This window comes from Nerophis ophidion, linkage group LG10 (assembly GCF_033978795.1).
Source record: "Nerophis ophidion isolate RoL-2023_Sa linkage group LG10, RoL_Noph_v1.0, whole genome shotgun sequence".
Taxonomy (NCBI): Eukaryota; Metazoa; Chordata; class Actinopteri; order Syngnathiformes; family Syngnathidae; genus Nerophis; species Nerophis ophidion.
Genome location: NC_084620.1, coordinates 740,452 through 756,791, shown reverse-complemented (window position 1 = coordinate 756,791; position 16,340 = coordinate 740,452). Strand labels below are relative to the sequence as shown.

General features: G+C 40.7%; 1 protein-coding gene across 8 annotated transcripts in view; it reads left to right on the top strand.

The window, feature by feature from the left end:
- Positions 1-6,005, top strand: part of si:dkey-97m3.1 (fatty acyl-CoA reductase 1) — a 60,751-nt gene extending 54,746 nt beyond the window's left edge. For 3 of the 8 annotated variants that reach the window (XR_009808364.1, XM_061911984.1, XM_061911982.1), the window contains exons 12-13: positions 510-548; positions 5,901-6,005. Coding sequence is in view for 5 of the 8 variants with exons in the window: in XM_061911982.1 (XP_061767966.1) it covers positions 510-521 (12 nt within the window). In the remaining 3 variants the exon portion in view is untranslated. Of the gene's footprint in view, positions 1-509; positions 793-5,897 lie in introns of those variants that run through there. The other 5 variants (XR_009808363.1, XM_061911983.1, XM_061911981.1 and 2 more) reach the window with 2 other exon arrangements.
- The last annotated feature ends 10,335 nt before the right edge of the window (positions 6,006-16,340 follow it).

Sequence of the window (16,340 nt, the reverse complement as noted above, 5' to 3'; positions counted from 1 at the left end):
AGGATACCCAAGTTATCTTTCAGGTGATTTGGATATCTGCACGTCTTCTTGTGCTCGTACTCTACTGCCTTTTTTCAAGATGGAAGCATCGGCCGCGCGGATGCCGACCCCGCCGCTCTTTGTGCAGCGGTTTGTACTGACACTGCGTTTACTACTTTTTCATCTTTGTACTTGGCTCAAAGCTCAGTGCCGCGACAGTTCGTGTCAATAACCGAGCGAGGCCACCTTTTTCTGACAACTACTTCCTGTTCCCCCCCTCCCCCGCCTAAATTAAGCACACGATCATTTCAACGCCCAATCATCATGAGCTGATCAGTATTGAGGAAGAGCAAAGGGGCTAAGTACACATCCCTGAGGGACGCCTCTATTAACTTATTTGTACTACTCGTTGGCCAGGACCTGCTTCTGACGTGTTCTTGATTTGGAAGCTGTGTAAATAGTTGAGCGTTCGTTCAAAAAAGGGAGTTTGCTCTGAAGGCGTCTAACCTGCATTTCTTTCTCTTTCATAGGTAAAACAGTGATGAGCCATTCAGAAAAAAAAAAAAGAGGTACAAAATATTTATGCAAAGTCTATTTCCGAGGGCTCGCCCTCTTAATTGTCACCACCGGTGGTGTGTGTTTGGATCCCGAGCTCGCAGCTGCGGTGATCTCGTGTGCTGATGGCCAAACACCTCGTTAGCGTCGTCGACTGCGACAAACGCGACCAATGACTTTATCTCATTCCATCTGATGTTTGAGTGCGTCTGCTCCATGCTTCATTCAAGTGTGAAATAAACCAGACCAGAGCGTGCATGTCTGCTGTCCACCACCCTTTTTTTTGGGGGGGGGACCCCCACTCCAGTAGGGAAGGGATGCATTTGGCCTACAAAAGAAAACACATTTTAAGATAGCCAGCACTCTACTGCCATCTGGTGGCTAAAGTGAATCGTGTTAATTTTATTTTACATATTAGGTCAGGAAAAAACACAGAGGCTATATCATCCCTACAAGCCTGTTTTGCGGGTTTCCCCTTTTCAATTTTATTGAATAAATTCAATAAAATTGAATAAATCCCCTGATGAGCAGGGAAACCTACAAAACAGCCTTGTAGGGATGATATAGCCTCTGTTTTTTTCCTGACGAGCAGGGAAACCTGCGAAACAGACTTGTAGGGATGATATAGCCTCTGTGTTTTTACCTGACCTAACGTATATTCTGCTCTACCCCGGTATTGAGCACTGTATAACTGATAAACCACAGAAACTTTGAGCATATATATACACGTATGTGTATATTTATATATACTTTCATACACATACTGTATATGTCTAGGCAATGTGTGTGTATATATATATATATATACATGTATATATATATATATATAATAGTTACTTTACATGCAGTCGGCTTTCGGCCCCCAACTCAAAAATACTGGACAGCCATGTTTAAAGAGTAGTGTCACTCTAGTAAAAGTAAAATGTAGTCTTTCAAATCTTACTAAAGCATGGACTACTACTACATTATTTTTACAGTCCTGTTATAACGCTGCTAATGTTAGCATATGCAAAAGTAAAAATATACAACTTACTGCAACATGTTTTCTACTATTGGAAGTGGATGTCTTGTCGGCTTAATTAAATGTGAAAATGTATTATGCTACAGATGACAGCGCATGATATAAATGTTTTTTTTTTATTTTTTATTATTATTATTTTTAGCATCTGGGCACTTTTTACAGTGTGAAGTATGACAGCAGTTTTGATCGGTGAAATGGAGTCAAATGTCACTCTTGCTTACATGGGATTGGTGAAAGAGTCATGTGACCGTGTCCCTATAGTGGAATGACAGCCGAAAAGTCCACAAACACACAAAATATTTTTTCACTCGTGCCCAACAATTCACAAGTATAAAAGCAATTTTCTTCAGGTTGAAACTTTTGGCAGTAATATTCCACCCTGCGCACAGATCCACACACTTGTGCGCAGATCACCTGTAATTAGCACTCTATACAACGACAGGTGGTGCTGCTGCGTCAATTTAAGGCCATCTCTCTTGTCTTGGCAGTTAACCAGACAGCATAACATGGAGGCCTTCATAAAAAAAAAACCTTGCATGATTTTTAGAGGGGGTAGTAAGATAAATGTGTTAACTTACAGGTGGAGCTTGTTTCCCCTATTTTCTGTCGCCATTTTACTCCCCACCCTGCTACTTGTTTGTTATTTTCGGCAGACGGCACCATGCGCAAAAAACAGTAGCTCTGACACCCGTAGATTGATTCAGCAGCACCACCTGTGGTCGTATTGTGCTAATTACGGGTGCTCTAAGTGAAAATGTGTGGATCGTGCAGAGTGGAATATTACTGGAAAAATATTTAACTTGAAGAATTTTTTTATTTATTTTTTACTAGCAAATTGTTTTAATTAAAAGTTGTTTTTATACTTTTTTTTAATTGAAGAAAACTGTTAATATACCTGCAAATAGTTTTTTTTTTTTTTTAATGGAGAAACTATTTTTACACTTGAATTATTTTTTAAGGAGAAAACAGTTTTTGTACCTGCGAATTGTTTTTTTTTTTATTTTATTAAAACAGTTTTTAATACTTTTGAACTTTTTCTTAAATGAGGAATCGTTTTTTTTTTAATGGAGAAACAATTTTTACACTTGAATTGTTTTTTAAGGGGAAAACAGTTTTTGTACCTGCGATTTTTTTTTTTTTTTTTTAATTAAATAAGACAGTTTTTAAAACTTTCGAACCTTTTCTTAAATGAGGAATCGTTTTTTTTTTTTTTAATGGAGAAACTATTTTTACACTTGAATTGTTTTTTTAAGGGGAAAACAGTTTTTGTACCTGCGAATTTTTTTTTTTTTTTTGTAAATAAATAAAACAGTTTTTACTTCTTTTGAACCTTTTCTTAAATGAGGAGTCGTTTTGTTTTTTTTTGATGGAGAAACAATTTTTACACTTGAATTGTTTTTTTAAGGGGAAAACAGTTTTTGTACCTGCGAATTTTTTTTTTTTTTTGTAAATAAATAAAACAGTTTTTACTTCTTTTGAACCTTTTCTTAAATGAGGAGTCGTTTTGTTTTTTTTTAATGGAGAAACAATTTTTACACTTGAATTGTTTTTTAAGGGGAAAACAGTGTTTGTACCTGCGAATTTTTTTTAAAAGAGGAATTGTTTTTTTTTTTTATGGAGAAACAATTTTTACACTTGAATCGTTTTTTTAAGGGGAAAACAGTTTCTGTACCTGCGAATTGTTGTTTTTTTTAATTAAATAAAACAGTTTTTAATACTTTTGAACCTTTTCTTAAGTGAAGGAAACTGTTTTTATACTTGAGAATCTTTTTTTAATTGAAGAAAACTGTTTTTTTACAGACTAAGTTTTTTTTATTTGAAGAAAAATTGTTTTTATACCTGCGAAGCGTTTTTTTAATTGAAGATTATTATTGTACTTGCCAATCGCTTTTTTTAATTGAGCAAATGCGCTCTTATACTTGCAAATCATATTTTTACTTGCACAAAATTTTGTTTTTTACATTGATTAGATTTTTAATTGAAAAAAAAATGTTTTTTTTACTCTCAAATCTTTCTTTTTTCCTTGCAGAAAATTGTTTTTTTTTTACTTGAAATTAGTTGGGGTTTTTTATTGAAGAAAAAAAATTACGTGTGAATTGTTTTTTTAATTTCAGAAAATATATATATTTTTTCTTACTTGCAAATCTGTTTTTAATTGAAAAAATGTGTTTTTTAACTTGTAAATCGGCCCCAGTAGAACCATTTTTTTGTGTGTGCTTGTGGGGTTTTGGCAGTAATTTCACTCCATTGTGTCTGCTGGAAGACATTTTTAACAAGCCAACTGAATTTGTCTTTGCAAGCAATTATCAATTATAAACAAATGTGACGATGACATAAATGTAGCGAGTAAAAGTAGGGTTTCCTCTTCACAAGAACACTCAAGTAGAAGTTAATTGCATTGTTCTGAGAAGTAAAACATATCCACAAAGTTATAAATAATATTACAAATGCATATATTTTATTTGAATATTTTTAGGTAAATATTTTACCACGCTAATTTGCATACATCGTGGTAATTTGGCACCACTAAGATGACACGGGTGCCATCTTACAAGTTGTTTGCACTATAATGAGCCTCCTTACAAAAGTTGAATGTGTAACAAATGTCGCATTAAACCCAGTAAGATCCGAGCAGAACATCTGATCTTACTAGCATTAGTTTATAGCTAGGGATGGACATAACTTTGTTTTTCCAAGCATTGGAAGGAAGAAAGGGAGTGAAGAATAGTGCTGGGAAGAAGAAATGGTTACCATTCACTGAATTCAAAAAAAGAAATCATCAGAACCATGACAGAGTGTGTCGCTAGCCAACTTGGTCATTTGTAATCAATAGCACTAACCAAGAATGTTTATCCATAAAAATAAAGAGAAGTAGCTGCAAGGATGTACTGTAGGAGTTTGCTCTCCAAGGTAAATGTTCTAAACTATTATTACATTACATCATAAAACTATTGTAGTTGTACTACATTCTGTTAAAGTGTTTTATACTCTATTTTTCTACAAGTTTTTATTTTTTTTAATTTTATTGTAGTCCAATTCATGTAAACGTGGTGATATTTAATTTTTATCATCTTTAATGCCAAATAAGACACAAAAGACTGTAAGGTAAGGGTGTAAAAACATTGAGTATTGTTTGTTTGGGTTTTTTTTGCTGAAATTTCAGTCCTAAACAAATAAACCAGGTTTAAATTCTAAATGCATGAATGTTATACTAATTAAAAGTAATTTGATCAAAAGTCCTTCAAATTGTTAACATGCAAAAAAAAACATTGCATGTTTGGTATTTTTGTTTAGGAAATTTGAGCAAAAAAAAAAAAAATAGTCAGAAAATATCTAAATAAATATGAATTCAAATTGTTTTTTCTTCCCTTTGAAAAATGAAGGACTTACATGTCCTGTTGGACTTTGCAGTAATGTTGAATAACTGTCAGTGTATCCTATACCTACAAAAGAAATGTTTTAATATATAAAAAAACATATTGGGAAAAATAATGTATAATGGATTAACAAGGGCTTCACGGTGGCAGAGGGGTTAGTGCATCTGCCTCACAATACGAAGTTCCTGCAGTCCTGGGTTCAAATCCAGGCTCGGGATCTTTCTGTGTGGAGTTTGCATGTTCTCCCCGTGAATGCGTGGGTTCCCTCCGGGTACTCCGGCTTCCTCCCACTTCCAAAGACATGCACCTGGGGATAGGTTGATTGGCAACACTAAATTGGCCCTAGTGTGTGAATGTGAGTGTGAATGTTGTCTGTCTATCTGTGTTGGCCCTGCGATGAGGTGGCGACTTGTCCAGGGTGTACCCCGCCTTCCGCCCGATTGTAGCTGAGATTGGCGCCAGCGCCCCCCGCGACTCCGAAAGGGAATAAGCGGTAGAAAATGGATGGATGGATGGATTAACAATAAAAAATCTGACAAAAACACGTCAAATGTTTACTGCAAGGACAAAATTAGTCAGCCTTGGCAGTAGCGAGCAACATGGAGAAATGCTGCCCTCTTGTGTTCAAAGAAGGGACATGCGTCAACAAGTGTTTTTTTTCTTTTGATTGATTGAACCTTTTATTAGTAGATTGCACATATTCCGTACAATTGATCCCTAAATGGTAACACCCGAATAAGTTTTTCAACTTCTTTATTTCGGGGTCCACGTTAATCAATTCATGGTACAAATATATACTATCAGCATAATACGGTCATCACACAAGTTCTTGCATCCAGAACGCGCACGTTTATGGGTGGACTTGTTTGCCACTTGTTGCTCGGCAGAATTTATGATGAAATGTTCATTCATACACCTATTATTTGCAATATTCTGCAAGTAGTCAGTTTTTTTCTTTCATCCAGCAGGGCAACGCAGAGTGGTCCCAACCTGCATGGCGGTCAGCACTGAGGGGGCCAGATTATAAACTGTATATTACATCTCTTACATTAAAATGGAATATATACCAAAAATGTCGACAATTTGTATTTGTTGCAGCCCTTCAAGGCACATGTGATTAAGGGCTTTATAAATATTTTTTTTTTACCTAAAATAAAAAATAATGTATGGATGTGTATAATAGTTAAATACTTCAAAATTGTAAGATATACATTTCAGGCAAAATTAAGATCTAAAAAAACATTTCAAATATTTGTTTTAAATTCACAATTTCTTTAAAAATGTGTAAGATTTTATTTTAACAAGGCACTGGAATTTTAATATCAACTATTGAAATAACATCAAACATAATTCTAAAAAAATATTGTCTGATTCAGAGCGTTTGTACCTACTTTTGACTCAACCTGTATTTAATTGAAATTGGATATCTGTACCCCAAAAAGTACCAATCATTATTAAAATGTCCAAATATTTACAAAACCTACTAAAGTAATGCGGACACGTTGTAGAACTGCACAGCACCACATTTTGATATTCACCTAATGGTTAGCACTACTACGCTACTAGTAGCAATACGATACCGATATTGGAGTCTTGAGTATTGGCCGATACCGGTATTGGAATGGTGGAAAATATCGAGGGACTTAAACAAAGAACAATGGTAGGTATTAAAAACATTAACATTTTTTTTTTTTTTTGATTGATTGATACTTTTATTAGTAGATTGCACAGTTCAGTACATATTCCGTACAATTGACCACTAAATGGTAACACCCCAATAAGTTTTTCAACTTGTTTAAGTCGGGGTCCACGTTAATCAATTGATGGTAATTGTATTGTATTTATGCTTTCTTTAAATTGAAGTTTAGTTTAAATTGTTTTGGCGACATTTAATGGCCACCTTTTTTATTTTTTTAATAGTATTCCAAATAAAAACATAAAGCACCCATTTTTTTTCTTTGAGTGAAGTTCACTCAGTATCTATAATGTATGTTTGCTGTCCACCATAAAACTGTGTTTTGTTTCAAAAATACATAAAACTAGCCTTTATTCCCATGCTACTCCACCACAGTCACAAAAGCATTTACCGAGTTATTAACATCTTATTAAACCAAATCCAAATTCAATCGCGCAACTATTTATGCTCCGTGATGGTGGGCGGTGTAGTGGACGGAACTCACCATGAATTGATTAACGTGAACCCCGACTTAAACAAGTTGAAAAACTTATTTGGGTGTTACCATTTAGTGGTCAATTGTACGGAAGATATAGTGAACTGTGCAATCTACTAATAAATCAATCAAAACTCCCTAAAGTGCAGTGACGTGCTGTCAGGGGAGGCAAGTGAGGCAGTGCCTCACCTGCCACCAGGTGGCTTAACCATGAGATGTTCCAAAACGAAGTAATAAAATAAAATAAGTTTTAACATTTCTCTTTTAGTTCATGCTTTTTATGTGATTTTGGTGTGGTTCCTGTATATTTTGATCATTTTCATGGTCAAAATCGCGGAAATTTCATGTTTCCTGATCAAAACAATGCAGCAGATGAGAAGTGAGGCAGACACAGGCGGTGCCTCCACGGCTACACGTAGTGTGTATTAGGCGTGCGTGAGAGGGGGCACATGCTTGTTGCCACGCGGAAAAGGCAGGTCTTGAGGCACCAAGTACCTCTGCCTCAAGGTAGGGGCGATATATTTTCAACTGGCAGTTCAATGTTTCAGCAGTACTCTGACTCGCCACACGGGGAGCAGTGGGGGCGCTCAAGCTAGCAGGCGCAGTTCTCTCCAGCGGAAGCCAGCCTTTTTTCTTTCTTTTTTTAACTGTATTTATAACAAACATGGCGTTTTTATTAGAGTAAGCCAGCGTTTGTGGGTGTTTTTGTCAGATACAAATATATATTGTTTAATTTCTTGGAATGAAATTGAATTAAATGAATGTTTCTGCCAATATGGAGGATTATATACTGTATCCAAGATGAAATACTTCTCTAAACTGGACTTTAAGACAAAATGAATGCGATCATACGAAGTACGTTTTCATGGAGGATAGCTATTGCTGCTTCAGCTGCAAATACAGAAAGGTAAGATACACTCACAATAATTGATTTATTTTGTTAAAAGCAAATGGGGCCAAAAAGTATTTAATAACAACTTCATCAAATAGTTTTTGTACCCATTTATCATATAATATCATTATGATAACGTTTTTATGAAAGCGGATACCTGACAGTGGTTTTATGAAGTGTTCCTGAGCCCATGTGGTGATATCCTTTACACACTGATGTCAGTTTTTGATGCAGTAGGGTTCAAAAGTCCGTAGTATCATCGCGTACGTGCAGTGATTTCTCCAGATTCTCTGAACCTTTTGATGATTTTACGGACCATATATGGTAAAATCCCTAAATTCCTTGCAATAGCTCGTTGAGAAATGTTGTTCTAAAACTGCTCGACAATTTGCTTACAAATTGGTGACCCTCGCCCCATCCTTGTTTGTGTATTACTTAGCATTTCATGGAAGCTGCTTTTATACCCAATCATGGCACCCACCTGTTCCCAATTAGCCTGCACACCTGTGGGATGTTCCAAATAAGTGTTTGATGAGCATTCTTCAACTTTATCAGTATTTATTGCCACCTTTCCTAACTTCTTTGTCACGTGTGGCTGGCATCAATTTCTAAAGTTAATGATTATTTGCACAAAAAAAAATTATTTATCAGTTTGAACATCAAATGTGTTGTCTTTGTAGCATATTCAACTGAATATGGGTTGAAAATGTTTGCATTTCATTGTATTCTGTTTATATTTACATCGAACACAATTTCCCAACTCATATGGAAACGGAGTTTGTATATATGTTGCATTCTATTTTAGTTACTTAGAGTTTACAACCCCTGGTGCTTTTTTTGTACTTGTTTTGGTTTTTATTTTTTCTCAATTGTTTGTAAATGTTGCAATTTATAAATATCCATCCATCCATTTTCTACCGCTTATTCCCTTTCGGGGTCGCGGGGGGCGCTGGCGCCTATCTCAGCTACAATCGGGCGTAAGGCGGGGTACACCCTGGACAAGTCGCCACCTCATCGCAGGGCCAACACAGATAGACAGACAACATTCACACACTAGGGCCAATTTAGTGTTGCCAATCAACCTATCCCCAGGTGCATGTCTTTGGAAGTGGGAGGAAGCCGGAGTACCCGGAGGGAACCCACGCATTCACGGGGAGAACATGCAAAATCCACACAGAAAGATCCCGAGCCTGGATTTGAACCCAGGACTGCAGGACCTTCGTATTGTGAGGCAGACGCACTAACCCCTCTGCCACCGTGAAGCCCCTAATATAAATAGAGGTTTATAAAATTTTAAAAATTAACTCCGGCTTCCTCCCACTTCCAAAGACATGCACCTGGGGATAGGTTGACTGGCAACACTAAATTGGCCCTAGTGTGTGAATGTTGTCTGTCTATCTGTGTTGGCCCTGCGATGAGGTGGCGACTTGTCCAGGGTGTACCCCGCCTTCCGCCTGATTGTAGCTGAGATAGGCGCCAGCGCCCCCCGCGACCCCGAAAGGGAATAGGCGGTAGAAAAATGGATGGATGGATGGAAAATAAAACAAATTAAAAAGCGTTCTGCAGCTCACCCCCTAGATGGCGCTGCCACACCGAGGCGATTTTCTCCGATGATGCAATTGGAAAGAATGCGATGCCATGCGTGTCCAATTGTGCTTAGTTTGCCTTTTAAAGAGAGTCGGGTTGTTTTAAAGGAACGTAGCAGCCAGGAAGTGCATTAATGAATGCGAAAAAGTGATTGTTGTGCAACAACAACCAAAAAAACTGTTTTTCTAATGCAGATGTAAGTCTTTGCTTTCAGGTCATCGAAAGTGCGTTTTCAAATGTATACCATCTTGAAAAGTGTGTAAAGGCCTGTGGTTGTGCACACAAAGCTAAAAAAGTTGCACCAGGGTGTCACTTATTATTGAACAACTGCAGCCTTTGGTTGTTTGCAGGCCCGGAAGCAACAGTGAATATAAGAATCACATCAAATATAAACATGTCTTCTCTGTGCAGCGATGCATGAATGCAGTCAGCTTGCTTGCATGCACGCCCGTGCAGGGCTACGCAGATTGGTGAATGGGGGATGGGGGTGCTGTCACTTTTTTTTTTTAGACCAAGCTGTGGGTTCACGGTGGTCCCCATTGCTATTCCCTGCACAAGCACGTAGGGCATGGGTGTCAAACTCTGGCCAAATTTTCATTTGGCCCTTGAGGTAATATCCATCCATCCATCCATTTTCTACCGCTTGTCCCTTACGGGGTTGCGGGGGGCGCTGGCGCCTATCTCAGCTAAATTGCAATTTAGTAAACTAAAAAGGCCGTATTGGTATGTGTTGCAATGTTAATATTTCATCATTGATATATAAACTATCAGACTGTGTGGTCGGTAGTAGTGGGTTTCTGCAGGCCTTTAACAGAAATGTGTTTGAATCAAACAAGTTGTTTATTTTCTTGTTATGTCCCATTACGCCCAAGCAAACAAGGCAACAAGCCCATAAAGACCCCCGAGCACAACAATGTCTCTCCCCGCCCCCCCTTGCTACGTCACCACGGAGCGTGTCTGTCATGCATGCCCTACGTCAGGAGTGTCAAACTCAAATACAGAGTGGGCCAAAATTTTAAACTGAACAAAGCCGCGGGCCAAGGTTGAACAAATGAACCTTTTAATAGGGACCCAAACAAGTTTTGCATTGAACATTGAACAAGCGAGACTTATATAACTTTATAGTGACATGTAAAATCGAGTTTCAAATAATACTAATAATTTAAAAATAGCAATGGCATATCAAATCAAATTTAAATAGAAATTGAATGCTTCTTTTCTATTTGCAGCCTTCTCAGGTAAATATCAAAATCAACTTTTCCCACAGGTTAATAATACATGTTTATATTGTAGCGTCCAGAAAGAGGTAGTACTGCAAGGGGTTCTGTGTATTTGTTCTGTTGTGTTTATGTTGCGTTACAGTGCGGATGTTCTCCCGAAATGTGCTTGTCATTCTCGTTTAGTGTTGGTTCACAGTGTGGCGCATATTTGTAACAGGCTTAAAGTTGTTTATACGGCCACCCTCAGTGTGACCTGTATGGCTGTTGACCAAGCTTGCATTGCATTAGCGCTTGTGTGTGTAAAAGCCACATATATCATGTGACTAGGCCGACACGCTGTTTCTACCTAGTAAAAGCGGACGTGACGAAAGGTTTCAGAGGACGCTTGAAGCAGTGCCTTTAAGGCACGCCGCCAATATTGTTGACCAGGTGGGAATCGGGAGAAATTTGGGAGAATGGTTGCCCCCTGTGATTTTCGTGAGGGGCACTGAATTTTGGGAGTCTCCTTGGAAAATCGTGGGGGTGGGGGGGATTAGCAAGTATGAGTATTAACACAGCTCTGTGTTCTTTTACATCCTTCATTTGTGTTCTTTAAGGTTTCCCTCTTGTTTTTATGTGCTTTTACCTTTTGGGTTACCCGTTGGGACATCATTTACACATGATTTCAACTAACTGCTGATTATTCACCGCAGGGCTTCACGGTGGCAGAGGGGTTAGTGCGTCTGCCTCACAATACGAAGCTCCTGCAGTCCTGGGTTCAAATCCAGGCTCGGGATCTTTCTGTGTGGAGTTTGCATGTTCTCCCCGTGAATGCGTGGGTTTCGCTGTTTCTACCTAGTAAAAGCGGACGTGACGAAAGGTTTCAGAGGACGCTTGAGGCAGTGCCTTTAAGGCACGCCCCCAATATTGTTGACCAGGTGGGAATCGGGCTTCCTCCCACTTCCAAAGACATGCACCTGGGGATAGGTTGATTGGCAACACTAAATTGGCCCTAGTGTGTGAATGTTGTCTGTCTATTTGTGTTGGCCCTGCGATGAGGTGGCGACTTGTCCAAGGCGTACCCCGCCTTCCGCCCGATTGTAGCTGAGGTAATATCAAATTAACATTATACAGCGGCGGTGTCGCTGTAACACCACATTCACCGCTAATACTCCATCCATCCATCCATTTTCTACCGCTTATTCCCTTGTGGGGTCGCGGGGGGCGCTGGCGCCTATCTCAGCTACAATCGGGCGGAAGGCAGGGTACACCCTGGACAAGTCTACAACCTCATCACAGGGCCAACACAGATAGACAGACAACATTCACACACTAGGGCCAATTTAGTGTTGCCAATCAACCTATCCCCAGGTGCATGTCTTTGGAGGTGGGAGGAAGCCGGAGTACCCGGAGGGAACCCACGCATTCACGGGGAGAACATGCAAACTCCACACAGAAAGATCCCGAGCCTGGATTTGAACTCAGGACTGCAGGACCTTCGTATTGTGAGGCAGACGCACTAACCCCTCTGCCACCGTGAAGCCCTGCGGTGAATAATCAGCAGTTAGTTGAAATCATGTGTAAATTATGTCCCAACGGGTAACCCAAAAGGTAAAAGCACATAAAAACAAGAGGGAAACCTTAAAGAACACAAATGAAGGATATAAAAGAACACAGAGCTGTGTTAATACTCATACTTGCTAATCCCCCCCCACCCCCACGATTTTCCAAGGAGACTCCCAAAATTCAGTGCCCCTCACGAAAATCACAGGGGGCAACCCTTCTCCCAAATTTCTCCCGATTCCCACCTGGTCAACAATATTGGGGGCGTGCCTTAAAGACACTGCCTCAAGCGTCCTCTGAAACCTTTCGTCACGTCCGCTTTTACTAGGTAGAAACAGCGTGTCGGCCTAGTCACATGATATATGTGGCTTTTACACACACACACGCGCTAATGCAATGCAAGCTTGGTCAACAGCCATACAGGTCACACTGAGGGTGGCCGTATAAAACAACTTTAAGACCGTTACAAATATGCGCCACACTGTGAACCAACACTAAACGAGAATGACAAGCAAATTTCGGGAGAACATCCGCACTGTAACACAACATAAACACAACAGAACAAATACACAGAACCCCTTGCAGTACTACCTCTTTCTGGGCGCTACAATATAAACATGTATTATTAACCTGTGGGAAAAGTTGATTTTGATATTTACCTGAGAAGGCTGCAAATAGAAAAGAAGCATTCAATTTCTATTTAAATTTGATTTGATATGCCATTGCTATTTTTAAATTATTAGTATTATTTCACGGTGGCAGAGGGGTTAGTGCGTCTGCCTCACAATACGAAGTTCCTGTAGTCCTGGGTTCAAATCCAGGCTCGGGATCTTTCTGTGTGGAGTTTGCATGTTCTCCCCGTGAATGCGTGGGTTCCCTCCGGGTACTCCGGCTTCCTCCCACTTCCAAAGACATGCACCTGGGGATAGGTTGATTGGCAACACTAAATTGGCCCTAGTGTGTGAATGTGAGTGTGAATGTTGTCTGTCTATCTGTGTTGGCCCTGCGATGAGGTGGCGACTTGTCCAGGGTGTACCCTGCCCTCCGCCCGATTGTAGCTGAGATAGGCACCAGCGCCCCCCGCGACCCCGAAAGGGAATAAGCGGTAGAAAATGGATGGATGGATGGATAGTATTATTTGAAACTCGATTTTGCATGTCACTATAAAGTTATATAAGTCTCGCTTGTTTAATATTCAATGCAAAACTTGTTTGGGTCCCTATTAAAAGGTTAATTTGTTCAACCTTGGCCCGCGGCTTTGTTCAGTTTAAAATGTTGGCCCACTCTGTATTTGAGTTTGACACTCCTGACGTAGGGCATGCATGACAGACACGCTCCGTGGTGACGTAGCAAGGGGGGGCGGGGAGAGACATTGTTGTGCTCGGGGGTCTTTATGGGCTTGTTGCCTTGTTTGCTTGGGCGTAACGGGACATAACAAGAAAATAAACAACTTGTTTAATTCAAACACATTTCTGTTAAAGGCCTAGAGAAACCCACTACTACCGACCACACAGTCTGATAGTTTATATATCAATGATGAAATATTAACATTGCAACACATGCCAATACGGCCTTTTTAGTTTACTAAATTACAATTTTAAATTTCCTGGGAGTTTCTTGTTGAAAATGTCCTGGAATGATGACGTGTACGCGTGACGTCACAGACTGTTAGGAAATATGAGCGCTGCACACACACACAGCTAAAAGTCGTCCGCTTTAACCACATATTCCTCAGTATTTTGGACATCTGTATCGCTGAATCTTTTGCAATTTGTTCAATTAATATTGGAGAAGTCAAAGTAGAAAGATGGAGTTGGGAAGCTTTAGCCTTTAGCCACACAAACACACGGTGATTCCTTGTTTAAAATTCCCGGCGGTGAAGCTTTACTATGGATCAGAGCGGTCAAGCGAACATGGATCCTGACCAAATGTCAACCAGCAGTTTTCGGTGAGAAAATTGTGGTAAAAAGTCGCCACTTACCGGAGATCAGCTGAGCTTGTGTTGTCCATACAGCTGCCGTCGACTTCCATCAGACACTGGCTTCAACACACCCGTGGACACACCCTTCTGACTATCAGGTACTATTAAACTCACTAAAACACTAGCAACACAATAGAAAGATAAGGGATTTCCCAGAATTATCCTAGTAAATGTCTCTAAAAACATTTTTTTTTTAAATTTTTTTGTAATCTTTTTTTTTTTCTAGTCCGTCGCTATTAATATCCTCAAACACGAATCTTTCATCCTAGCTCAAATTAGTAGGGAAATTGGCGTTTTCTCGGTCTGAATAGCACTTTTTGTTGGAGGCTCCCATTAAAGACAATGTGAGGATGTGAGGAGCCCCCACACTTGCGACGTCATTGTCTGCGACTTCTGGTAGAGGCAGGGCTTTTCTCTTAACACCATCCATCCATCCATCCATCATCTTCCACTTATGCGAGGTTGGGTCGCGGGGGCAGCAGCCTAAGCAGGGAAACCCAGACTTCCCTCTCTCCAGCCACTTCGTCTAGCTCTTCCCGGGGGATCCCGAGGCGTTCCCAGGCCAGCCGGGAGACATAGTCTTCCCAACGTGTCCTGGGTCTTCCCCGTGGCCTCCTACCGGTTGGATGTGCCCTAAATACCTCCCGAGGGAGGCGTTCGGGTGGCATCCTGACCAGATGCCCGAACCACCTCATCTGGCTCCTCTCGATGTGGAGGAGCAGCGGCTTTACTTTGAGTTCCTCCCGGATGGCAGAACTTCTCACCCTATCTCTAAGGGAGAGCCCCGCCACCCGGCGGAGGAAACTCATTTCGGCCGCTTGTACCCGTGATCTTATCCTTTCGGTCATGACCCAAAGCTCATGACCATAGGTGAGGATGGGAACGTAGATCGACCGGTAAATTGAGAGCTTTGCCTTCCGGCTCAGCTCCTTCTTCACCACAACGGATCGATACAACGTCCGCATTACTGAAGACGCCGCACCGATCCGCCTGTCGATCTCACGATCCACTCTTCCCTCACTCGTGAACAAGACTCCTAGGTACTTGAACTCTTCCACTTGGGGCAGGGTCTCCTCCCCAACCTGGAGATGGCATTCCACCCTTTTCCGGGCGAGAACCATGGACTCGGACTTGGAGGTGCTGATTCTCATTCCGTTCGCTTCACACTCGGCTGCGAACCGATCCAGTGAGAGCTGAAGATCCTGGCCAGATGAAGCCATCAGGACCACATCATCTGCAAAAAGCAGAGACCTAATCCTGCAGCCACCAAACCGGATCCCCTCAACGCCTTGACTGCGCCTAGAAATTCTGTCCATAAAAGTTATGAACAGAATCTGTGACAAAGGACAGCCTTGGCGGAGTCCAACCCTCACTGGAAATGAGTCCGACTTACTGCCAGCAATGCGGACCAAGCTCTGACACTGATCATACAGGGAGCGGACCGCCATGATAAGACAGTCCGGTACCCCATACCCTCTGAACACTTCCCGAGGGACACGGTCGAATGCCTTCTTCAAGTCCACAAAGCACATGTAGACTGGTTGGGCAAACTCCCAAACTCCAAACTCTCTTAACACCGACAGTTGCAAACTTTATCGTGGATGTTGTCAACTAAATCTTTTCAGCAAAAATATGGCAATATCGCGAAATGATCAAGTATGACACATAGAATGGACCTGCTATCCCCGTTTCAATAAGAAAATCTCATTTCAGTAGGCCTTTAAGGTCTACGCTTACATCACACTCAAATTTTTACTGCATGCCTTTGGTAAGTGCCGGAGTGAGAAGAGGTTTTAAATTACTTAGCGTCTGGGGGCAATTCAAGGAAATACGGTAGTCATATTTTATAATACGTGTATGCATTAATCATTGTGTCAGTCCTACGTTGGAAAAAGCTTGTGGCTATTGCGCAAAAAAGACATTCGGAGAGTGACGTAAGATGAGGGGTTGCCTCAGATGGCCCGGGAGCTTGGCGAGCGCTCGGCTCCACTTCGGCTATTTCCGGCTATTTCCGG